General features: G+C 37.2%; 1 protein-coding gene across 2 annotated transcripts in view; it reads right to left on the bottom strand.

The window, feature by feature from the left end:
• The window catches only part of KLHL13 (kelch like family member 13), a 185,771-nt gene that overhangs the window by 92,970 nt on the left and 65,544 nt on the right, over nt 1-27,257 (bottom strand). For both annotated transcript variants that reach the window (XM_073798808.1, XM_019949592.2), the window contains exon 2: nt 20,211-20,284. Coding sequence is in view for 1 of the 2 variants with exons in the window: in XM_019949592.2 (XP_019805151.1) it covers nt 20,211-20,260 (50 nt within the window). In the remaining variant the exon portion in view is untranslated. The remainder of the gene's footprint in view (nt 1-20,210; nt 20,285-27,257) is intronic.

Here is a 27,257-nt window from a genome sequence, read left to right as displayed (position 1 = left end):
GAGCAGGCAAAAAGGGTGAATTTGAACCTGAGGGTCAACAAATCAATAACTAGCACATTGGTTAACTGAGAAATACTGTTTGTAAGTAAGAGACAAATTTACAGCACAGCTGGGCACAATAATTGTTTTCCCAAGTCCACATTCTGGACAAATTTGCTAGAATAAGGATTATGTAGTTGTGTTGCTTTGATTCTATTACTTCATACTATATATAAGACATGTGGATGTATACCAACTCATATCCACTTATGAGGTTATAATTAGGTAAATGTGCCTTCACAAAATTTTGAAGGCAAAGAGTATTAGATTTTACCTATGTAATCTATCCTGCCAGGGTACTGCAGAAAAGAACCTTAAAAGACCATGTAGTGGTATGAAAGGCAATATACTGCAGCTACGGAATTATTCCTAAAATAACAATTTTACATGTTAAAGTGGTCTTTATTGTCAAAGTGCTTTCACAGCTGCTAACTCATTTTAGACTTGTAAGTTCACATAGCTAATTGCCGTTGCCCTTCCTCAACAGAGACCTAGCTACAGGGTCTAAAGTTCACTTAGCTATTTGGCCAAACAAATGCATCGAAGAGGTTCTTTCAGGCTAGAACCAATCCCTATCAGAGAATCCCAACCTATCACTGGGAATTATGGGTGCTGTTCTGCTGCAACCTTCTCTCTTCTTCTAATCTCCTAAAAATGCTACAAAATAAACTTATTTTCAATTTACTTTGATTGAATGTATATTTGAGGAATCTTGCAACCTGCAGAGATTCCATTATCGTTGGCTAGAGATGAGTATAGAAGTAAAGCTATATTCACTTCAATAGTGTTCAGGGGAGCGTTTTCTCATGCTTTTTGGGTTTTGTGGACCAGTAAAATATCAAAAGCATCCTGGGGTCCTACAAAGGGTAGCCAACTTTATTTTGCAAAGTAGGAATATTTTCAAAGGCAACTATTAATCCATGACCTCTTATCTGCAGTTTTAAAATCCAAACAATTGGAAATCAAATGTTTCTTTTTTTTCTGCCTGTAACTCAACTCATTTGGCAGCAAAATCTGAACTGACCTGAACTCATCTGGCAGTAAAACCTGACCTGAACAAACGTGAGGCTATACACACGCTTTTTCTATCTCAGTGTAAATATGCTAATATGTGTAAATACATTTCACTGCAGAAATATTACTCTGATTACAGGGTGTCAGTTCAGCTCCTACTGGGGCTATTATGTAATATAGGAGACATGCACTCTATTACCTGTCTAAAAAACAAAAAGAACCTAAATTCTGAAACACATCTTGCCTTAAGGCTTTCAGATAATAGGGGTACACGACCTCTCATCGCTATCACTTCATTAAAGAAAGGGCAAATGGGCATTTTAACAACCAAAAAGTAACAGACAATCTCAGAATAGAGGATGGTTCTTAATGATCAATAAATTCAACTTTCTGGGAGAAAAACATCACAAAATGGTTGTTTTTCTTATTTCACTTCAGACCTGTGACAATACCCACAACAAACCAGCTTCCATGTGCTAACTAGCATCTGGGACCCGCCACCGGCGAAGACATTCTACCCAGGTGGCTCCATGCTCAAAAGATGGTCTTTGGAATCTTTCTGTAGTCTGGGGCAGGACTGTCATTCTGGGACAGGACCAAGTTAAGCCATTCCGTGACTGCTGTAGGCCATAGATAAATGATACTTATGCAGCGAAAGAACCAGTGGTCATGTAGAATCCAGCCAACAGAATTTTTAAACGTTTTTTTCATAGGGGCAGGACAGGAATAAAGACGCAGACGTAGAGAATGGACTTGAGGACACGGGGAGGGGGAAGCGTAAGCTGGGACGAAGTGAGAGAGTGGCATTGACACATATACACTACCAAACGTAAAACAGATAGCTAGTGGGAAGCAGCCGCATAGCACAGGGACATCAGCTCAGTGCTTTGTGACCACCTAGAGGGGTGGGATAGGGAGGGAGGGAGGGAGACGCAAGAGGGAGGGGATATAGGGATATATGTATATGTATAGCTGATTCACTTTGTTATACAGCTGAAACTAACACACCATCGTAAAGCAATTATACTCCAATAAAGATGTTAAAAAAGAAAAAAAAATGTTTTTTTCCCCTTAAACTGCCTCTAGTGAACAGATCAGAAGGTGTCTGCATCTCTGGTCCAAATCTAACTGAAAAGGTTCTTTGATTTTTAAATAACTAAGGTAACTGAGTGAACATGTATATACAAAAATAAATCTAGAAACATCTAAATATATATCCTGATTGTGAGAACACTATACAAGCTGGGAGGAAAACCCACTAGTAAATCATCTTGTTGCATAAGAATCTTATGGCTTTTGTAGATCGCTTCTTTCTGAGCACCACCTATTCCCTGAACAGTATGATGTACTAAAAATACTAGACTACTCAAACATGTCAAGTTCCATCCCAGTAGATGCTACTGAATCAAGTGTCCTACAGTTTAAGAGTGGCCAAGTGTCCTACAAGGGCCACCATCTGCATCTACAGACAGGACAATAAGTTGTTCAGTTCGACAACACTTAATGAATCTCTACTTTGCATAAGTCACTGGGTTAGATGCAGGAAATGGAAGGCTAGATAGGAAAACGCCATTTTCATCATGGACTTCATAGTCTAGTCGGGAGAGACTATTTAAAAAGTAATTATTACACAATGTGCTAAGTGATCTGATAGATGTGCAGTCAAACACAGTAGGATGGAATATCATATAATTCAGCTGGAGGCGGGGAGCAGAGTTAAGAGATCCAGCAAAAACAAAGGCACAGAGGGTCTGAATAAACTTAGAGAGGCCTTAATCACAGAAAAGACTACTGCATTTCCTCTTGCGTTTGTATCGCCTCTTTACATTCGTCCTCGTATGTATTTCAAAACATACATAACTCTATACTGTAAATTAGGGGAAAGGAAATCAAAGATAAAGATGAGAATAAATCTTTGATAAGCATAAAACTGATGGTCATGAAATATCAAGTACTCTTTTTGCCCCCCATCGTTTGGTGCCTATGCCTGGTTGGTGCTCTGAGTACATGCTTAATTACCTATTGGGTAATCCAACACCATCACAGCAATACAAAAGAATGTGGCATATTTAACAAAGGAAAAATAATGCAGTACAGCAAGAGCACAGGTTATAAAAATGGGAAGTGGCAACAATGGGGTTAGAAAGATAGCTTGGGTGCCCAATATGAAGGGCTTTCTATGCCATGCTAAGGAAATGAGACTTTCTGAACTCACGTCTTTAACCTTAAATAACCAGGAAGAGGTTACTACATAATAGGTTTTAAAATTATCTCCATTCAAAAATGGCTATTATGAGAAAGAAGTCATGATTCTATTAGTTATCTGAAAAATCATCTAATTCCCAGCTTCCTCATTTTCTGACATCATATTTCTATAATATCATTAAGTAATAATCAAATCAGAAATAATCATTAATTAGTAAGCTAATTAATATTAATCTGAAGAACTCACGTTGACAAGCAAAAATACCATAAAATATAATGAAGAAAATGTGGATGCTGACTGCATGAAAACACTATTTATTTATAAGAATAACAAAAACAAAAAGTATGTGAGATAATTAAACATCCAACAGAAGGGTAGTAATCATTAAAAATTTTGTTTGTGGGCTTCCCTGGTGGCGCAGTGGTTGGGAGTCTGCCTGCCGATGCAGGGGACACGGGTTCGTGCCCCGGTCCGGGAAGATCCCACGTGCCGCGGAGCAGCTGGGCCCGTGAGCCATGGCTGCTGAGCCTGCGCGTCCGGAGCCTGTGCTCCGCAACGGGAGAGGCCACAACAGTGAGAGGCCCATGTACCGCAAAAAAAAAAAAAAAATTTGTTTGTGAGAAAAAAAGTGACAACAAATGAACAGTCAAAATGAAGAGAAAGTTCATGCCCTTCGCCTTCCTGAACAGTTTCATCAGAAAGCCCTAAGTGGCATCAAGCAAAGTAGGCATCCTATGGTAAGGGCAGGGGAGGGAGGGCATGGTGAAGGCCCTTTATGTGGCTGCAGAGGATGAGGAAGCAACATCAAGGATGGCCTGGCATGGCGAGTTGAACCCCAAACAAACTGATGGTGGTATTCATGCTGGGGGACAGCAGCCACAGCCAGACTGGGACCGTTGGAGGCCAACATCCGGGGACGGAGAGGGCAGCGTCCATCAACAGGATACGGGCTGCATATGGCCCTGGCCAAATAATGGGAGAGACAGTTTCTTTTCTTTTCTTTTCTTTTCATTTTTTTGGCCAAACCGTGTAGCTTGTGGGATCTTAGTTCCCCAACTAGGGATTGAACCCGGGCCCTCGGCAGTGAAAGCACCGAGCCTAATCACTGGACCACCAGGGAATTCCCCAGGAGACACGTTTCTTAATATTAGAGATTGAGGGGTGAAAACATGGAAAGGCAGAAAGCTAGGATGTGCTCTATGGTGTTGTATTAGAATTTGAGGGTAAATCAACTACACTCCAATAAAAAATTTTTTTAAAAAAGGAATTTTAGGTGTTGAGGGGAATTCATAGTTTTCAACATATTGAAATATAGATGTAAAGGTATATGTGTGTATGTGTGAAGAGGGTGTGGAGAAAAGGGAACCCTTGTACACTGTTGGTGGGAATGTAAATTGGTGCAGCCACTATGGAGAGCAGTATGGAGGTTCCTTAAAAAACTAAAAATAGAACTACCATACGACCCAGCAATCCCACTCCAGGGCATATAACCAGAAAGGATGAGAACTCTAATTTGAAAAGATACATGCACCCCAATGTTCATAGCAGCACTATCTATAATAGCCAAGACATGGGAAAAAAGTGTCCATCAACAGGAGATTGGATTAAGAAGACATGGCATATTTATACAATGGAATATTACTCAGCCATAAAAAAGAATGAAATATTACCATTTGCAGCAATGTGAATTGACCTAGAGATTATCATACTAAGTGAAGTCAGACAAAGACAAATATTATATAACATATATGTGGAATCTAAAAAATAATACAGAATCAGACTCACAGACACAGAAAACAAACTTATGCTTACCAAAGGGGAAAGGAAGGGGGGAGGGATAAATCAGGAGTATGGAATTAACAGATACAAACTAGTATACATAAAATAGATAAGCAACAAGGATTTACGGTATAGCACAGGAACTATAGTCAATGTCTTATAATAACCTATAATGGAAAATAATCTGAAAAAAATATACAACTGAATAACTTTGCTGTATACCTGAAACTAACACAATACTGTAAATCAGCTATACTTTAAGTAAAAAAAAAGTTTGATGAGGAACAAGATATTCATAGAGTCTCAAGGTACTCCCACTACCTGCCCAGAAACACCATTAATTAGAAGGGAGAGAAAAAGTAATTTTACAGTGGAGAAGCCTGACAGACAGCAGCTTAATCAAGTTAACATCACCAATACAGGACAAATTAAAATTACATGTCACCTGATAGGCTGCAATGAGAATACAGTATCATTTCTGTGCAATTCCTGCTAAACAAGGAAAACCTGAATAGAATCATGACAAACCATTAGGACTAAGCCAAACTGAAGGACATTTTGCAAAATAATTGGCCTTTAGTCCTCAAAAGTGCCAAGGTCATGAAGGTCAAGGAAAGACTGAGGACGTGTTCCATACTAAGAAAACTGAAGCGATATTACAATTAAATGCCATGCATGATTCTGAACTGGAACTTTTTGCTATCAAGAACATTTTGGGAATAATTGGAAATATCTGAATGGGCCTTGATTAGAATGTGGCAATGGATTAATGTTAATTTCCTGATTTTGATGGTTGAATTGAGGTTATATAGGAGAATGTTCTCATTTTTAGAAGTTATACACTAGAGAATTTGGGGCTAATGGGCATTGTGTCAGCAAGTGACTCTAAAATGGTTCAAGAAAAAGAAGAGCTCTGTGTACTGATATTATAGTTTTTCTGTAAATTTGAGATTGTTTCAAAATAAAAAGTATTACAAACTGGAAAACGCTAATATAAATTTTGGTACATGCATACACTAAAATAATATTTATAATGAGGTTAATGATAACAACTTTAAGAGGAAATATTTTAGTGCTTATTATGTTCCAGACAGCATTTTATAAGCATATCACGTTGAGTGATGATGAAAAGGAATGAGGACACAGAACGATACTCTTGATATATTATGTGAAAAATACAAATTAATATCTATAATATGAGCCTATTTTTATAAAAATAATACATATACACACATTTTATATAAATATAGACCAATATATTAACCGAGTAGTTAAATAACTGAATGATATAAATTTTCTTTTCATAAAAGTACTTTCTAAGTTCTAAAAATAATGAGATATATTAATTTTGCAATACTATTTATTTTAATTGTACCATTTAGAACAATATATAGTAGTAATATGGGGAAATGTTAGAACTGCATTATTAGAGAAAAACATGATATAAAGATACGTATAAGGTATGAGTCTAATTTTACTTTATTTAAAAAAAGGGAGGCAAAAATGGCTGAGTGGAATATATTTAAATGTTAAAAGAGTAGTTAAATCTGAATAATGACACTAGAAATTATTTTTTATTTATACATTTCTGTATTTTCTAAATTTTCGACTATACGTAGATTAATTTTATTTTAAAAATGTTATTTTCTTCATTAGGTGATTATTAAGTAGATTATTAACAATATGGAAAGTGTTAATGGCATCACTTTGTAAAATACAAAATTGCACATACATGATGACCATGTAAAATGTATGCATGGAAAAACAGTTGAAAGGATGTACGACAACACAATAACTGGTTTACCTTAGATAAGGTGAAATAATGTGTGATTTATTTTGTTTTCTGCATTTTCCAAAACTTCTGTAATTTTCATATATGTATACATATTATTTCATCTGTAATGTGTAAAAATTCTCTTGATAAGGGAAGGAAGGGAATTCCCTGGCGGTCCAGTGGTTAGGACGTGGTGCTTTCACTGCTGAGGGCCCAGGTTCAATCCCTTGTCAGGGAGCTAAATCCTGCAAGCTGCGTGGCATGGCCAAATAAATAAATAAATAAAATATATTTTTTTGAAGAAAAGGGAAGGAAAGCACATGAGGGGCACTGGAATAAGAATTTGTGATAAATGTTTTAGAAAATAATTCTTAAAACTGAAAAAGAGCCATTATCTTAACACTCTCAGAAGGCAAACACACAGCATGGTAGTGTAGACGTGGATACTGAGTGTGGTGATCAAGGCGATGGCCTAATCCCCAGTACACTGCCTAATCCCCAAGACCTGTGAATATGTTACTTGACATGGCAAAAAAGACTTTGCAGATGTGATTAAACTGAGGGCTATGAAATGGGGGGATTATACTGGATTATTCAAGTAGGTTCAATATAATCATAAGCATTCTTAAAATTGGAAGAAGGAAGCAGGAGAGGTCCAAGTGATGAGATGTGAAATGAACTCAACCCAGTGTTGCTGGGTTTGAAGATGGAGGAAGAGAGCAAAGGAGTGCAGGCGGCCTCTGAAAGCTGAGAAAGGTAAGGAAGCAGATTCTCCCTTAAAGACTCCAAAAGGAACGCAGTCCTGACTATACCTTGAATTTAGCCCCATGACCTCCAGAACTGCAAGATAATAAATCTGTGTTGTTTTAAGCACTGAGATTCTGCTTATTTGTTACAGCAGCAAGAGGAAACTAATACATGGGGCTATAGACAGCTGGAAAGAAATGGATGATTTTAGCAATCTGTTTTAGGGGGAACAAAATGACTGAGGCAGGAGAATGAGTTGAAATTGAATTAACAACGTTGTTAACAGCAAGAGCTGTGTCTGGACGCAGACGTGTCATTAAATATATGTTTATGGCCAAATACTACGCTAGAATAGTGCTCATAGTAACGTTTAGGACACCGACTGGGTTACGTTTCGATCTATTTTTATCTACCTCCCTACTAGCCACTGATTATTAGATTAAGACTTATTCCCTTATTGTAATTAATGTAAGCATTAATTCCCTTAACAATACTTATCCATCCCACAGAAAAGAAACTACTTGAACTATTTAGCCAGAAGTGTTTTACACACGTAAATAATGATAGACTATATACCAATTTAACTGTAAATACAAAATTTATGCACCATACAATACCAAAAATCTGACAGAAAACGTTTAATTATAGAGACTACTTTTTTTGCTTTAAATGTGCAAAATGTAGGTTTCTGAGGTAAAAATGACACTTTGTTAGAAAACCCGGGTACTCGTGTCTTGGGTCTTTCCCTTGCTATGCGAACTTGGAAAAGTTCTCTCACCTTTGCATATCAGATTCCCTTTCGTTTTATATTTAAGAGGGTTGTACAACATCTCTACAATCTTTTTCTATCTCTAAAGAAATGCACTCTCTTTTTTGTGGAGCCACAACTATTCTTAGAAAAACAAATAGCCTTAACTCTGTTTTCAACTCCTTTCAAAAATCAACTTGACCTGCTGGAGGGTCTACCTTCCAGGGAGAACAAAGTAATTCAAGCATATCATCTCATTAATTTTCAAGACAGGAGAAAGAAAATATTTCTGTTTGGAAAAAAAGGAGAAAGAAAAAGAAAGAAATTGATAGCATATTAAATAAATTGCCACTGTTATGTTGGCAGAGCCAGGACCAGAAAACAGAGTTTTTCAAACTCAGGACTGCACTCTGCCTTTTCAACAGAAGGGTCTATCAGGTAATGAACTACCCTTAAAGGGAATGGGTAGGAGTATGGGATCAAAAGCTAGTATTTATGTACTTTCCCCTTCATGCCACACGGTCAACGGATAAATGTAACGTGAAGGGGCAGACTGTAGGGTCTGGAGATCAAATAGCTATTCTCTCCCTAGAGGCCTTATTGGTTTTAGCACTGCCTCAGGGAACCTAGAGAGAAAAGTATGTTCTAGCCAGCTCTGGACAATGGCTGATCTCAGACAAGCTCAGGCGAAGTTACATAATACTATTTTCAATAATGTGCCAGGAAAAATAAAGGACACTGTCTATATCTAGGCACAGCTCCTGTCAAAAACAAGTTTAATTCAAATTCACTCTGCTGCCTCTGTTATTTTGTTTCCCGAAAAGGAGATTGCTAAAATCACCAGAGGATTTCTTTCTAGCTATCTGGAGCTCGTATCTATGTCAGCTATGCCATGCTGTGCTGGCAAAGGAAAACGTCTCCACCTTTGGAAGAATTTATTGCATTATCTACCCGGTAAGGGTAGGAAGTGAGGGAGGAGGACACGTTCCCTTTCCCTCAATGGCAGATTAAGGCCTTGAGCTCTCAGAGGAGACCCATAATAGGGCTGCCTGAGGGTCACAAAGCTTGAGATTGCCATAGCTAAAACCCAAAGCCAGGCACAGAAACTACAATCCAAAGGAAGAGTAGAGCTTCCTTCCAGGAAAAAGAAAAGGTATTACTCTTTTTCTATTCATTTTAATCTAAAATGAAGCAATGGCAGAAAGAAAAGTATTAGGAGACAGGAAGTCAAAATATCACACAACACTGATAACCAAAAGGAAAACTTTGTTGTCTGACTGTATATTTTTAAAAAGCATCCACATCGCTAAGGCTGTGAATTATTTCATGGGTCCACGTCCCTAGTCCCATGTAACCCATGACCCAACTGTGGTTCAGGAGCCTTTGGAAATTTTACATAATCTTTCAACACTTTCCATGCAACTGCATTTGTTGGGAAGATGAAAAGGGGGAAAAACTGAAGGACTGGAAAAGGAGAGAAGAGAAAACTTTTTAAAGAAAAACTTACTTTTATCAGTTTCCAGGTTCCCAATTCATTTATAGCACTTAACCTATTAATGGTATGCACTTCCAAAATACAGCAGAAATGCCTTGGCCTTAGGGTCAACATCATGGGTAGTAGGTAAAAAGTCCTAAGGGAGTTCACAACCCAGGGAAGGAGACAGACAGGCATATGGTTAAATGCACAGACTGAGCTGAACTCCCTGGGTGTGAGCCCTGCATCCATGCTTATTAGCTCTGTGACCCTGGACAACTTACTTAAACTTTTCTGTGCCTCGATGTACTCACTTGTAGAATGAGAATAATGATAGTACCTTCTTCATGGGGTTATTATGAGAATAAGATAAATTTGGAATAAGGAATATAGAATTATATCTATGTGTGTGTGTGTGTATATATATGAGTTCGAACCTGGCACAAAGTAAATGCTATATGTGTCAGCTATTATAATGACTATTCAAATACAACTGGCACTACTATTGGGACTTTGATCACCACTACCACCACCATTGAAATAAGAGTTGATACTATGGGAGCCATAAGAAAAGAATACCTAATTCTGTTTGGAAGAGGATGGGGTACATGTCAGTGAAAGTATCACAGAGGAGTTAATAATACCTTTGCTGGGTCTTGAAGGATAAACAGGAGTTGGTTAGGCCAACAACCAGGGAGAAGGCATACCAGCAAGAGGGATGGAAACAGGAGGAAACATATCACCTCCCAATTTTGAGGGAGGGCAACACGTGCTCTAGGCAGGAGATGAGGCTAGGCAGGCAGAGAGGAGCCAGTGAAGAAATGTAAACAAGGAAGTGATATGAACATACATATTTACATTCCAGAAAGATCATTATGGCTGTAACGGGAGGGATGGACTGGAGAGGGAAAAGGAGGTGGGAGGTAAAAGAGGTTTAAGACTGGAGGCCAAAAATCAGTTTAGAAGGATATTATAAAGATCTAGGTGACAAACTATGTGGGTCTGAAGTGAGAAGGAGGTAATAAGAATAAAGCAGCAGAGGGAGTGGATTGGAGAAATAATTAGGAAAGAGAAATGGGACTTGGTGACTGACTGAATATGGGGAATGAGAAAGAAAGAAGAGTCCTGGATGATGGCCAACTTTCTGAGTGAATGGCAGTGTCACTAAACACGGCCAAGACCACAGATGAGGAGGCAGGTTCTGGGGACAGAGATGAGACAGGTTTGGACCCATCGTGTTTACAATACCAGGCAACGGTATTATTGAAATAAGAGTTGGTTTATTCAATGTTGAATAAACACTTGTATTTATGAGTTTTAAAATATTAACAGTGCTTTCAGTGCAGTAGAATTATACTTTTCCATATTTTTCCAAATACTTCACAGTGAGCATAAATTACACAATTGGGTAAGGAAAACTTTAAGATGAATACATGAGTGTCTAAATTTAAATAACAAATAGCTAATAGCCTCTGATCCCGCCAGCCCCAACTTACTGCCAAATATCTAACAGACACAAAAAGTGAGAAAATACAGCACAGGTATGGGAACAGACCTGGCAAAGGTGCTGTTCCCTTCCACTGTCCACCCTTGATACCTCTCTTGTGTTCATATCAAGTCAGAACTTACAAATATTGCTATATACTGGGAAGCCTGTGTGCCAGACTCTGGGTACATGGTATATTCATTTCTTATTACTGCTGTGACAAATAACTACAATCTTAACAGCTTTAAACAACACAAATTGACTATCTTAATGTTTTGGAGGTCAGAAGTCTAGAATCAAGGTATTGGCAGGGCTTGAGGGGAGAATTTGTTTCTTTGTCTTTTCCAGCTTCTAGAGGTCACCTGCATTCTATGGCTCATGACACCTTCCTCTATCTTCAAACAGCATGGCTCCAAACTCTCCTTCCATCATCACATCTCCCTTTTCTGACTGTGAATCCACCTGCATCCCTTTTATGAGGACCCTTGTGATTACACTGGGCTCTCCTGGATAATCCAGGCTAATTTCCCCACCTCAAGGTCCTTAACTTAATCACATCTGCAAAGTCTGTTTTTGCCACATACAGTATCAGTCACAGGTTCTGCAGACTAATATGTAGACATCTTTGGAGGGCCACTGTTAAGTCTACCACAGGTAGTATTTTCCACACTTCTTCACTATAAAGGTACTATTTTTCCTTTCCATACTCTTTCCTTTGGAAAGCAAATCATTAAGTCCACACTCAAGGGGGGAGATAGATGAAGTTCCATCTGTTGAATGGGGGAAATATATACATACAAACACACACATTCGTACATATATAAAATTCGGAATTATTCTGCAAGGAAGAATTGTCTCTTCTCCCTCATCTATTTATTTCAATCATTTATTTCTATCAGTATTGGCTCATGGGTAAAACTCTGAGGAAGGGGTTGGATTAGTACCCAAGAGCACATACAGGGGCAATGGTCAATTCATTCAGTATGCAAATGCCTACTGAGCAACTAATATGTACAAGACATGGTGGTAGGTGCTAAAATTTAAGTACACACTGCTATATTTAAAATAGGTAACCAACAAAGACCTACTACATAGCACAGGAAACAGTGCTCAATATTCTGTAATAATCTAAATGGGAAAAGAATTTGAAAAAGAAAAGATACATGTATATGTATAACTGAATCACTTTGCTGTACACCTGAAACTAACACAACATTGTTAACCAGCTCCACTCCAATATAAAATAAAAATTAAAAAAATAAAATAAAATAAACAAGGTCAGGAATCTTGGCTGGGGAAAAAGATAATCAAGATGGACAAGATCCCTGACCTCCTAGAGCTTCTATTTTAGCAAAAAGGGATAGATAATAAACAAAGAAGGAAAATATCTAATAGTGGTAGTGACGAGTCATGCAGAGAATGAAACTGGGGGGTGTGTGTGTGACACTAAACAAGTGACCACTTTAGAGTGGGTAGTCAAAGAAAACCTGTAAGTGGACATTTAAGTGGAGATCTGAAAAGAAGAACCAGTCACACAAAGACCATGGGGAAGAACGTTTCAGACAAAGGGAACAGCCAGTACAAAGGCCATTCAAGGAATCTTTCTTCCTTTAGAATAAACAAACAGAAAAACAACTAGCATGGGAGCAATGAAAATGTATTGAAAAACAAGGACAAGGAGATTTGTCATTATAAAGACTCAGAGAAAGAGCAGAACTCTGCAAATGCTTTCATATAGGAGTCAGAAAACAATGTTGAAAGCCTTTGGCCCATTCAGGAGAATGAGAAAACATGGCCTCAGTAAAGCGGGAAGAGGAAGCCAAATAAGATAACATGATCAGATGAGGAAAGCAATAAATTGTATTTGCCAACTACCAGGAAACTAAACCAGAGTCACAACCAAAATGTATATCAGAGGGAGTAAAGAGAGAGTCTGATACAGTATAAAATAAATTCATTAAGTAAAAGGAAAAAAGATAACAAATATTAAAGTGAGGAGAGAAAACATGATAGATATGGAAGACACTAAAACAAATAACACCCCAAAAGTGGCTCCAACCTAAATATTTAAGAAATCATTTATACCGTGAAAGAGTTTATACTTTGCAGCTATTATATCTACTAGAAGTTTTTATTAACATGTGAAAATGTTCATGATACAACTAAGAAGAACAGCAGGATACAGACATGATATACAGTGTAATAAAACAGTAAGTGCTTCCATTTATTGAGAATTTATCATGTACCAGGAATGTGACTACTTTACAAAATTTTATTTTATTCTCAGAACAATCCCAAACAATGATACTCTTTTATTTTATAGATGAGGAAACAGACTCAGAGAGGTTAAGAAACTTTCCAAAGTTCACACAGCTAGCAAGAAGCAAAGCTTGATCTGAACCTGTATTTGGAAGACTTCAAAGCCTCTGCTCTTAAGTACAACACTAGAATCATATCATGTTCAATAATTACAACTACAGTTACATTTCAAAATGCACCAAAAGACTAGAGTGAAAATGCAATAAGGGGTTACCAGAGTTACTTTCGGTGATTATTTTCCCTGCATATCTGTATATAATTTGTTATTTTTAACTGTTCTATAATAAATATGTATTACTCGTAAAGTCAAAACAAATGAACAAACTGGTAGAGAGAGGAACACAGCACTTTTTAGTTGGGGACTCATGAAAAAGATTTAAATGTTAAATACATAGAAATGTTAAGGTCTTCACATATAGTTTGGGATTCAACTAATGGCAGTAGATGAGATGTCCCAGAAAGAATGCGTAGAACATGTACAGAATTATGAACAGGAACATGTAAGACACAGAAAGGGGAATCAGGGTAGTAATTCCTCTCCCCAGAAGCAGGAACACTTTCTACGGCCTGGAAAATTCTCTAGAAAGATCGAACAGGCAACATTACTAACAAGTTTACGTCCTTTGTATAAAGACATGCAACTGTTCGGTAAGAGGAACAAATATGCTGATAAACGTGCACCTACAGCAACGTATTATGACAATTATAGTGGGTAACCAAGACTTACAGAATTTCTGGGCCAAAATAAAAGTCCACTGTATAAAATTTAACTGGCCTCAGAAATTCGTGCATTACCCTCATATTATAATGCTTATAGGCATCTTCTAGCCTAAGATTTAACCTTATTATAATCACTGACTCAATTTAGCAAAGGTAAAACTAGATCTTCATAAATTTTTAATCTTGAAAGAGCATAAATAACCATACCTTCATGGAAGTTTATAAAGTCAAATTGTGAAAACAGTAATACAAAGGACATCTTCAATGACTGACCATCCTCAAGGTTAATCAAAGATGTGTTTATTTATCACCTACTGTGTGCTTAGGTTTAAAGATATAATTCCAGACTTTTAAAACTACGAGGAAGGCCGGGATCTTCCAATCCTTAAATGTTACAGGTGAGGTCAGCGCTTGACAAACAGTAAAGGCTCAATATTTTAAAATATCAAATGACCTGAAAAGCCCTGTGTTCCCTTGGCATCATATACTATTAAGAAATGATTATATAGTAAGCCAGTAAAAAAAGTCAGAGCTTATTCCTAGAATCTGTAGTAAATTTCATTAGTCTATTTTACAACTTAAAGATTGTCGCTTAATATTCAATTGCTTAACTATTAGTAAGAGTTGACTGTGGGAAACAAAACTACCCTAAACAATTTAACCAAATGAAATCATCGGCAACAAATAATTATTGATAAATGTTATAACTTCTCTAAATATTTAATGAATGCCTATTATGTACAAAATCCTGCATTATATGCAATGTGATATAAATATACATTAGATACAGGTAGTCACGCTCTGAAAGAGCTCTCTTAATGATGCTGTAAGGAAAGATGCTCAAATTAACTTCAATGCAGAGCCAAATGTGATAAAATTCACTACAGGGAAGAAAACCAGTTCAGAGGCAAAAGAGACCCTCCTGATCATCTGCTTGGATTGATCAGGGAAGGTTGATACATAGGGCACTGAATTTGATCTGGGTCTTGGAGAACAGGTAGGATTTCAATAGTCAGGGACAGGAAAGGACAATCTGGACCACATTATCAGATAATCCATTTTAAAAGATCATGTTGACTAGAGTGTGAAGAATCTAGTTGAACGCCAAGTATTGTTCAAGTTACCCCTAAGTATTTCACAACTCCCTCCCCTCCCCTCTTCCTCATTTCCACTGCCATCACCTCTGTTCAGACTCTCCTCATTTCTTATTTTGACTACTACAATAGCCACCAAACTGGCAGGGAACCACGTATTATCATTCACTGCCATATCCCTAACACCGTGCACAGTAAGTGGTGCATAATATTTGTTAAAGGGATGAAAATCCAATTATACAGTGTTTGGCACTCTTTTTCCTTACTGCAAACATCAGACAATATTATATACTGTGTTTTATTTATCAAAGAGTACTTTTAGAAAACTGGAACACTGTTAGAGCTTTACATGTCACTGCAGAAATCCTTATTACAGCTAGGAACCCCATCAGTACACACCACCACCATAACACCAACTGGGTGACTCTTAACCAAATGTCTCCCTGACATTACTGTAATGTGTACATGAGGACGATACTCACACTTGCTGTTTGCAACAAAGCAAGACACATATGGCTGACCTCTCCCTGTACTAAATGAATCACTGGAATAAAAGTCCTAATAGGGTAGAACATATGCTGAATGGTAGATTGCAAGACTAAAAACATCTAAGACTAAAATAACAGGTTGATACTATTCTGCACTGCTACCCTCCACCCTTAATTCTTTATCTTCCTACCTTGTTTACTAATTTTCGACGTTAACTTTCTGCAATAGAACAAAGATTCATCACTTTTAATATTCATCATCATATTTTAGCACCTGAAAATGTTTAGCACTTAGCAATTACACAATAAATGTTTGTTGAATTATAAATAGAAAAATTAGATTTTTTTGACCAGCAATTACTACATGTCAGACATTGTATTAAGCAATGGGGATACATTTCTTTCATACATTCATTATCTTATTGAATAATCACCTTGACAAAATTTTAAATTTCCCATTAAATTCGTGTTAAATCTATATAACAATTTGGGAAGAGCTCTTTCCAAAATTTAGCCTTTTTTTTTTTTGCGGTACGCAGGCCTCTCACTGTTGTGGCCTCTCCCGTTGCGGAGCACAGGCTCCGGACGCGCAGGCTCAGCGGCCATGGCTCACGGGTCCAGCTGCTCCGCGGCATGTGGGATCTTCCCGCACCGGGACACGAACCCGCGTCCCTTACATCAGCAGGCGGACTCTCAACCACTGTGCCACCAGGGAAGCCCCAAAATTTAGCCTTTTAATCGAGGACCATCGCATGTCTCTCCATTTTTTTTTTTTTTTGTCTCTCCATTTTAAAAAAATATCTTCTTTCCTATCTCTCAGTTGAATTTTTAAATTTTCTTTATATAGGTCCTAGAAATTTTTGTTGGGGTTATTACTAAATATTTACATTTTATGGCTTTTGTAAATGGAATATTTTCCATTATATATTTTAAATGACTATTTGTAATATAGATTAAAGGTACTGGTTTTTATTTTTATCTTATATCCAACTATATTTAGAACTTATATTAAAACTGTCAATTAAGAACTTGTTTTCATGTCTTAGCTTTTGCAGGCACATGAGTCTATCTTCTAAAACTTGATCATTTTTTTGTCTCCTCCTTCCTGTTAAGTATGCCTCCTTATTGACATTGGCCATAGTTTATAGATACATATTTTAATGTGGTGATTAGAGGGCATCTTTGTTTTGTTGCTGCTTAAGGAACAACTCTTACATTTATCATTAAGTGCGATGCTTGTTTCTTGGTTTCAGAGAGATAATTATTTTTCTTGTTAAGAGTGCAACTTTCTATCACTAATTCTTTATTCTTATGGGCAATGAATTTTTTTCAAACACCTTCAGCATTTACTGTACCTTTTATTTCTTATGAGATCTATTGACAGGATGCGTCATATGAGTAGCTTTCATGGTATTAAGGAATCCACACTCTGGGGTAAAACTTTCCTAGTCACAAAGGGTTAATACTTTTCATACATTCCTAAATGTGTTTGGTTTGTATTTTATTTAGAATATGAAACTGACCCATAATTTGTGTATACAAACAGTTCATAAGTTCATTTATTTAGGTTTCTGGTCAAGAATGCACTTATAATGTGAGGGCTAAAACCATAAAACATCAGGAAGAAAGCCTGAAATTTGGGAGGGTAAAGATTTCTTAGAAAGATGCAAAAATTACTGAGCATAAAAGAAAAAAAATGATAAATTGAACTTCATCAAAATGAAACAAAAATAAAACTGCTCACCAAAAGACACAAACAAGAAAATGGGATGGCCAGCTACAGATTGGAAGAAAATATTCATAAGACATACATCTAAATATCAAGAAAAAATTTAAAAACTCTTAAAACTCAAAGAGAAAAAAACCCCAATTTTTTAAATGGGCAAAAGATTTGAACAGATACTTCTAAAACACAAATAGTTAATAAACACGTGAGGAAAATGCAAAGTGAAAACCATAGTGGGAAACACCTACATACCCAAGAGAATAGCTAAAATTAAATACCAAGAGTTTGTGAGGATTCTCACTTATTACTGGTCAGAAAAGAAAATGGTAAAAAGTGCTTGGCAGTTTCTACGAATGTTAAATAAATTAAATAAATATATGTATACATCTCCTATGACCCACCAATTCTACTTCTAGGTATATATCCAAAGGAAATGAGTGTATATGGCCACAAAAAGATTTGTTAAAAAATGTCAACAACAGCTTAATTCATAAGAGCCAAATAATGGGTATAACTTAAGTGACTCTCAACAAGAAATGGATAAACAAACTGTGGCATAGTTAAACAATGGAACACTACAGAGCAATAAAAAAAGAAGAAACTACAGATACCTGCAAGGATGGTGGATTTCAAAAACATTATTTTGAACAACAGAAGCCACACACAAAAGAACACACAGTGTTTGACTCCATTTACATGAAGTTCAAGAACAAGCAACACTAACCTAAAATATGTAAGTCAGTAGGAAGGGAGGGGACATGAACTGGAAAGGGGAACGAGGGAATTCTCTGGAGGGATGGCATTGTTTTCTATCTTGACCTGGGTTGTGGTTACCTGGATGTCTGCATGTATAAAAATCAAGATGTATATTTAAATGTTTGTGTATTTTACTATATGCAATTATATCTCAATAATAATAATGGAAACAAATTCAATTATGCTATAACCACCACAGTTATCAACTTGAGCTTAGGAAATCCTGCCATCCTACTAGTTCCTCTTCCAAATGTGTGATATAGAATCCCTGCTTCAGCAGTGCTTGAACTCTACAGACTCAGTTTACCATTAGGTATTCGGCACAACGTCCCCCGTCCAACTGGCCCAGCAATCTACTCTTCTATCTTTTCACCCAACATGGCAACACGTGATTCCTGCTGTGATTTCCTGGCTCTCGGTATCTCTGAACAAGTCTACCTTACAGCCCCTTGCCCACATTCCAACAAGCATGTACCTTTCATTCAATATTTCCTTGATGGGAATATTATGTACAATTCCTACCATGGTATCTTTCAAATAACAATAACGTTATATGTGTCCCCTTTATACTTCAGCCTTTCCCCACTTTCCATATTCTTTGAAGACACACCTATTTTTAAAGTACTTTAGAATTTAGTAACACAAATATTGTATTTTCAAAATAGTTAAAATCCCACATTTATATTTCAACACAAGCACTGATATACCGTGAATTACTTGCCAAGCTCTCTCTCTCCACACAAACACACACACCCAATAGACCCGTTTTTAACCCTCAAAACAACCTTGAGATATAGGTATTATTATTATCCCCAATTCACAGACGAGAAAGTTAAGGCCCAGAGCAATTAAAAAACTTAACCGGGCTTCCCTGGTGGCACAGTGGTTGAGAGTCCGCCTGCCGATGCAGGGGACACGGGTTTGTGCCCCGGTCCGGGAAGATCCCACATGCCGCGGAGTGGCTGGGCCCGTGCGCCGCAACTACCGAGCCTGCGCTCTAGAGCCCACGCGCCACAGCTACTGAAGCCCATGCGCCTGGAGCCCATGCTCTGCAACAAGAAAAGCCAGCGCACTGCAACAAAGAGTAGCCTCCGCTAGCCACAATTAGAGAGGGCCCGCTTGTAGCAACAAAGACCCAACACAGCCAAAAATAATAAATAAATAAATAAATTTATAAAAAAAAAACAAAAAAAACTTAACCAAGACTACACTAGTAACTGTCAGAACCATGATACAGACAACTCCAGCATATTATTTCAAATATTTCACCCAAACCATACAATTAAACTATTGGGAATAAGGGATACTCTTTCACTGCTGCAAAGTAAAGTCTATGTTTCTTTAAACCACGAATTTAAAATCCTAAATTGACAGAGGAAGCTCTCAACTTCTCAGAACTCCCTAAAAAAGTTTTAACTGGAATTTTAAATAACAGAAAGGTACACACAATCACAGGGCAATGCTATTTAAAAAAATACTTCGTTGAGACATCTATTCGTAAGCAACAGATACCAGTATTTATTCATTGGTATGCTTTAAAACTAAAAATTCAAATCAATAGCTCCACTGACTGAATTCCAGGTGTTCACAATGTACACCGATTTTGATTTCTGATTATATTTTCTATGTTTTTCATTAGCTCAGAACACACAGTTATTAACATGTTCTTCATTCCATTTCTTTGTCACCCAGGCATTCTTTTATTCACTCATATAGCAAATACTTTTATTTTATGCCAGGTATTCAACAAATATTTATTGAGCACCAACTATGTTAGGTAAATAAATAAGCAGAAGAGACATTATATAACTTATAAGGTAAATTGCTTCCATAAATATACCGGTTACGGAGTATTGCAGCAACTGATTCCCCTCTATGCAGATGATCCATCACCTCTAAAAGCTGGAGAATGACCTGTTCAGGAGGAAAAGAAGTCAATATTTACTATGAAAATCAACACTAGAATTTTCACATTATGCTACCTTTGTAATATTTTACATATTTTGCGATAGGCAAAATGTATGTCCATGTACCTAATATCTATATTACAGCTTATGAAAATCAAGAAACTGAATCTGCAATAGTCCAAATACCGATGAAATTCAACACTGAAATCATTAAAGAGTACTGACTAATTTCATGTGAAATCATTAGCCAACAGTGATCTATGGAAAAACCACCGTGTATAAAGGAAGATGGATTAAATGAGAGTCAGAAGACCTGGGGTGTATGTGTGAAGTTGGGTGAGACAGAGAAGTTAAGGAGCGAAGAGTTACCAGCGGGACTTGAGGCCTGTGGGGCCCATATGCAGGGCCCACGATTTTCGAAGTGGTTGGTCAAAATTAAGGATAGAAAGATTGTTTAAAGATTTTAAACCTTAAAGACATAAAATAGGTAATAGAGGTAGGAACATTGTTTTTACGGGAAAGGAGCAGGCGAGGTGGTAGTAAACTATAGTATATATTTGTTTTTAGTAATGTGGATGCTTTGCATTGGCAATAGAGAGTATATTTAATGTATTCTATTAATTTCAAATATATTGGGAAGCAAAAATGTATAATTTACATAAATGTTTCTTGTTAATAAAATCAATTTATTGCATTGGGAAGATAAAAACGTATAGTATCCAGTTTAGTTTGTTCATATAATTGTTTGTTATAAAACTACTTGAAAACCTAAAATAATTAAGCTAGAGGAAAAAAGATTTTCTTCATTGTTCCCTGCCTTCACCTGCCCCTTAATTTAGGGGCAAAAGGAAAAGAAGTAGAAAGGGAAAAAGTACAGTTGACCATGAACAAAACAGGTTTGAACTGTGCAGGTCCACTTACATATTTTTCTCAATAAATATAGTACCTGCATTTCCATTTTACAAATCTTTAAATTAACTAAGTGTGGGGAAAAGCTTGTGTTCAATTAGAGATCATAATATGTGGAATCAAAAGAACTAGGGTTTCAGTCCTGATTCTATCCAAACTGTTTCAACTTCCTGCCCTTGGGTGCACGATTTATCAATTCTTTTTTTTTTTTAACAGCAGAGATAGCAGTACGAGGATTTTCAGCTGTTTAGGGGTTGGCGCCCCTAACTCCTGTGCTGTTTCAGGGTCAACTGTACTCTGTTTCTTGGGTCTTCAAAACTCTAAAAAAGAAACAAATCAAATGACAACATAGCATTCATAATTATTTGCACAATCGCATTTCTCTGCTTATATTCTCTGTTATTACAAGTAAAGAAACTGAGTAGCCTAAACAAAATAAATTTTTTAAGCATCTCAAAATCAACTGACTTTTGACTTACCTTTTCTAAAAGTGTTTAACCAGTGAGAGAATTCTGAGAGGTTGAGAAATTTTAATTTTGTTTAGGCTACATGATTTTTTAGAAGACGTGCCAAGAGAAAACCAGCTATATCTAGATTACTATCAGGAATCTGGGAATGTGAAAATAATTAATTCATGAAACTTTTTACCAACTACATCTAGGGTAGAACATACAGGTCCCAAAATTAGGTATGCAAACTTTCACTTAATCCCATCGTTTTAAGCAATCCACTTGCTGCACCTGGATCTCTGAGTCTGGGGCTCTCCTGTCAAATTCTCCACATAATAAACCTCTGATCTCCAGAGGAGCAGAGAGGGGGTGATGGTACAGGAGACTTCAGCGACTTATTTTAGACTTTCAAAGAACAGCCCATGCTTTCAATCACATGACTCATTCCTGCCTTCTACAGACCAGGTGCCTCCAAGTCTTGAAATATTAGGAATTCTATGGGAAGAATGAGTTGCTTTCTCTCGAAAGTTCACATAGGGGAAGATATTGGAGTTGTAACTTCCTTTGCTCTAAGTAAAAAAATAGTTCCAACCTTACATCTGTCAGTGTTTCCATTCCTGTTCTCTTTGTCCTTTTGAATTTTTCCATTTCTTTATTCTCATTTTAATGGAGTTAGGAAGAGAGAGGAAGTAAGTGCATGTGATCAACTTATGCAGGATATAAATGAAACCAACCATTTTTAACCATGGAGTTTGTATGATCAAACATATGTATTAGAAAATTAACACTGCCTGCAATGTGGTGGTGGATCAGAGAGAGAGACCAGAAGTATGGAGACCGATAAGAACTACTTCCAAAATCAAGGCATGAGATGAGAGCACAGACAAGGACTATGAGGGCAGGCAGGAAGATCTAGGACTTATGACAGATCACTGGCAGATTTTAAAGGGATAAGGGGACATAGCAAAGACAAAATCTATTTAAGTAACAAGGGGAAATGGTGATGATATCAAGTGAGGTAGGGTATAGAAAGGAGGAAAAACACTAAAAACAACAATGGTTTGTATAGACATATAGAAGTAACCCAGGGCCCAACATATAGTATCTAACAGAAAATTGGAAATATAGGTCTAGATTTAGGTTGGAAGTAGAAAGGAAAACACAGGAATATTTAGCCAGTTAAGTGATGAGACTGGAAAATATTACTCATGCCAGGAGAAAGTGCAAACTCAATGAACACTTTTGTGCAATAAACAGAGGAAGACAAGCTAGCAAAGAAAAGAGACAATAGGTAGGAGGGAAACTAAGAGAATTGTGAAAAGAAGAAGGATAGTTCAGAAGAACAGTGGTTAGAGGGTATTCAACTGTTTCATGTTCTGCCCAAAGTAAGATACAGCTAAATGATTTGACAGCTATAAAGTCCACGATGACCTTTTTTCAAGAGTAGTTCGATGAGTGGGGAGAATCCCACTGCAGTGTTTGAAAAATAAAACAGAAATAAATAAATTCTTTTAATAACTCGTGAGGAATTTAAATACATCAGGGAATTACTCTACAGTGAAGGTAGTCTCCAAACGAGTAAGAGAAATAGCGATGATTAAACAATTGGGGGACGATCAGGTAGTCACTCAGAAAAATAAATAGGTTGTACGCTACTTCACTTTATACACTAAATAAATTCCAGAAGGACCAAAGATTTAAAGGTAAAAAAGGAAGCTTTGAAGCAGTACTAAAGAAAACCCTAGTGAAATTATTTATAATGATTCAGTGGAGAAGGTACGCAGCAGCCAGAACCCAGGAACCATAAAGGAAAAAACTGTTAAATCTGATTGTAGCAAAAAATTAGAACTCTGTACTTCAAAAATACCACAAAGTCAAATGGCATTTGATAAAGCAGGAAAAATAATTCACAATAAGTGGTACTGGGAAAACTGGACAGCTACATGTAAAAGAATGAAATTAGAGCACTCCCTAACACCATACACAAAAATAAACTCAAAATGGGGCTTCCCTGGTGGCGCAGTGGTTGAGAGTCCGCCTGCCGACGCAGGGGACACGGGTTCGTGCCCCGGTCCGGGAAGATCCCACATGCCGCGGAGCGGCTAGGCCCGTGAGCCATGGCCGCCGAGCCTGCGCGTACGGAGCCTGTGCTCCGCAGCGGGAGAGGCCACAGCAGTGAGAGGCCCACGTACCGCAAATAAATAAATAAATAAATAAACTCAAAATGGCTTAGAGACCTAAATGTAAGACAGGACACTATAAAACTCTTAGAGGAAAACGTAGGAAGAACACTCTTTGGCATAAATCACAGCAAGATCTTTTTTGACCTACCTCCTAGAGTAATGGAAATAAAAACAAAAATAAACAGATGGGACCTAATGAAACTTAAAAGCTTTTGCACAGAAAAGGAAACTACAAAGAAGACAAAAAGACAACCCTCAGAATGGGAGAAAATATTTGCAAACGAATCAACGGACAAAGGATTAAGCTCCAAAATATATAAACAGGTCATGCAGCTCAATATTAAAAAAACAAACAACCCAATCCAAAAATGGGCAGAAGACCTAAATAGACATTTCTCCAAAGAAGACATACAGATGGCCAAGAAGCACATGAAAAGCTGCTCAACATCACTAATTATTAGAGAAATGTAGATCAAAACTACAATGAGGTATCACCTCACACCTGTTAGAATGGGCATCATCAGAAAATCTACAAACAACAAATGCTGGAGAGGGTGTGGAGAAAAGGGAACCCTCTTGCACTGTTGGTGGGAATGTAAATTGATACAGCCACTATGGAGAACAGTATGGAGGTTCCTTAAAAAACTAAAAATAGAATTACCACATGACCCAGTAGTCGCACTCCTGGGCATATACCCAGAGAAAACCATAATTCAAAAAGATACATGCACCCCAATGTTCACTGCAGCACTATTTACAATAGCCAGGTCATGGAAGCAACCTAAATGCCCGTCAACAGACGAATGGATAAAGAAGATGTGGTACATATATACAATGGAATATTACTCAGCCATAAAAAGGAATGTAATTGGGTCATTTGTAGAGACGTGGATGGATCTAGAGACTGTCATACAGAGTGAAGTAAGTCAGAAAGAGAAAAACAAATATCGTATATTAACACATGTATGTGGAACCAAGAAAAATGGTACAGATGAACTGGTTTGCAGGGCAGAAATAGAGACACAGATGTAGAGAACAAACGTATGGACACCAAGGGGAGAAAGCAGTGGGGGTGGTGGTGGTGGTGGGATGAATTGGGAGATTGGGATTGACATGTATACACTGATGTCTGTCAAATGGATAACTAATAAGAACCTGCTGTATAAAAAAATAAATAAAATTCAAAAAAAATTCACAATACACATGACAGACAACAGAGTTAATGATATTAATTTATACACACAAACACGAACACTTAATCAATAAAACCAATAAAACACTATAGTAAAAGTGAGCAAATAATATAAACAGAAAGTGTACAGTAAATAAAAATAATTAAGAAACAAATAATTGTAATTTAAAATGAGGCACTGTTTCCACCTATGAAATTTATAGACACGTGCACACACAAATGAAGCTTGTTTATATTTTTTATTAGTGAGAGGGAATATGGGTTTTGAGGGGGGCAGGGAGAGATGTTCCATTTTCAGTCTATACTTTTCCGTTCAATTTATTTCAAATTAAAAACTAATGAGAATGTGGCAAAAAGAGTAAGAAGGAGTAGACATGAGGTAGGAGGAAAACCAGGGAGATGCAGTAATCTAAAAGGTAAACTAAAGTGTTACATGAAGAAAGGGATAACCAAGTGTGTCAGATGCTGTTGAAAGGTTAAGTGAAGAATGGAGAAATAACAACTCGGTGTGGTAACCCAGAGGTCACTGGTCACCTTGATAAGAACTGTTTACATGGAATGGTGGTGAAAAGTTTCATTATTGTGGGTTCAAGAGAGAACAAAGAGAGGAAACAGGCACACACAACACTCACTTAGGAAGAGATATAAATAGGTGGTAGAGCGTTTCCCTGGTGGCACAGTGGTTGAGAGTCCGCCTGCCGATGCAGGGGACACGGGTTCGTGCCCTGGTCCGGGAAGATCCCACATGCCACGGAGCAGCTGGGCCCATGAGCCATGGCCACTGAGCCTGTGCGTCCGGAGCCTGTGCTCCGCAACGGGAGAGGCCACAACAGTGCGAGGCCCGCGTACCGAAAAAAAAAAAAAAAAAAATAGGTGGTAGATGGAGAGGGATATAGGATAGAAGTAGATAATGTTTTGTTTTACTTTGTTTTCATAACGGAAGATACTAGAGCAGGTAAATATGAAAAGCATTATGCTAAAAAACTCCTAGAGGAAAACAGAGGCAGGACATTCTTTGACATAAATCATAGCAAGATCTTTTTGGATCTGTCTCCTAGACTAATGCAAATAAAATCAAAAATAAACAAATGGGACCTAATTAAACTCAAAAGCTTTTGCACAGCAAAGGAAACCTCAAACAAAACAAAAAGAAAACCTATAGAATGTGAGAAAATATTTGCAAACGATGCAAACAACGAGGGATTAATCTCCAAAATATACAAACATCTCATACAGTTCACTATCAAAAAACCACAAAACAACTCAATCAAAAATTGGGAAGAAGATCTAAATAGACATTTCTCCAAAGAAGATATACAGATGGCCAAAAGGCACATGAAAAGATGCTCAACATCACTAATTATTAGAGAAATGCAAATCAAAACTACAGTGAGGTATCACCTCACACCAGTCAGAATGGCCATCATCAAAAGTCTACAAATAATAAATGCTGGAGACAGTGTGGAGAAAAGGGAACCCTCCTGCACTGTTGGTGGGAACATTAAGTTGGTGCAGCCACTATGGAGAGCAGTATGGAGGTTCCTTAGAAAACTAAAAATAGAGCTAACATATGATCCTGCAATCCCACTCCTGGGCATATATCTAGAGAAAACCATAATACAAAAAGATACATGCACCTCAATGTTCAAAGCAGCACTATTTACAATAGCCAAGACATATGTGGAAGCAACCTAAATGTCCATCAACAGATGAACAAATAAAGACGTGATGTCTGTGTGTGTGTCTGTGTACATGTGTGTATACACACACACACACACCCATACACGATGGAATACTACTCAGCCATAAAAAATGAAATAATGTCATTTGCAGCAATATGGATGGCCCTAGAGATTATCATACTAAGTGAAGTAAGCCAGACAAAGACAAATATCATGATATCACTTATGTGTGGAATCTAAAAAAAAAATGATACAAATGAACTTATATACAAAACAAAAATAGACCCACAGACATAGAAAACAAACTTATGGTTACCAAAGGGGAAAGGGGAGGGAGGGATAAATTAGGAGTTTGGGGTTAACAGATACACACTACCATATGTAAAATAGATAACCAACAAGGTCCTACCGTATCGCACCGGAAACTATAGTCAATATTTTGTAATAAGCTATAAGGGGAAAGAATCTGAAAAAGAATATATATATATGTGTGTGTGCGTGTGTGTATATGTATAACTGAATCACTTTGCTGTACACTTGAAACTAACATAACAATGTGAGTCAA

Source organism: Tursiops truncatus, chromosome X (genome assembly GCF_011762595.2).
Source record: "Tursiops truncatus isolate mTurTru1 chromosome X, mTurTru1.mat.Y, whole genome shotgun sequence".
Classification (NCBI taxonomy): domain Eukaryota; kingdom Metazoa; phylum Chordata; class Mammalia; order Artiodactyla; family Delphinidae; genus Tursiops; species Tursiops truncatus.
This window is presented reverse-complemented; position numbering and strand designations above follow the sequence as displayed.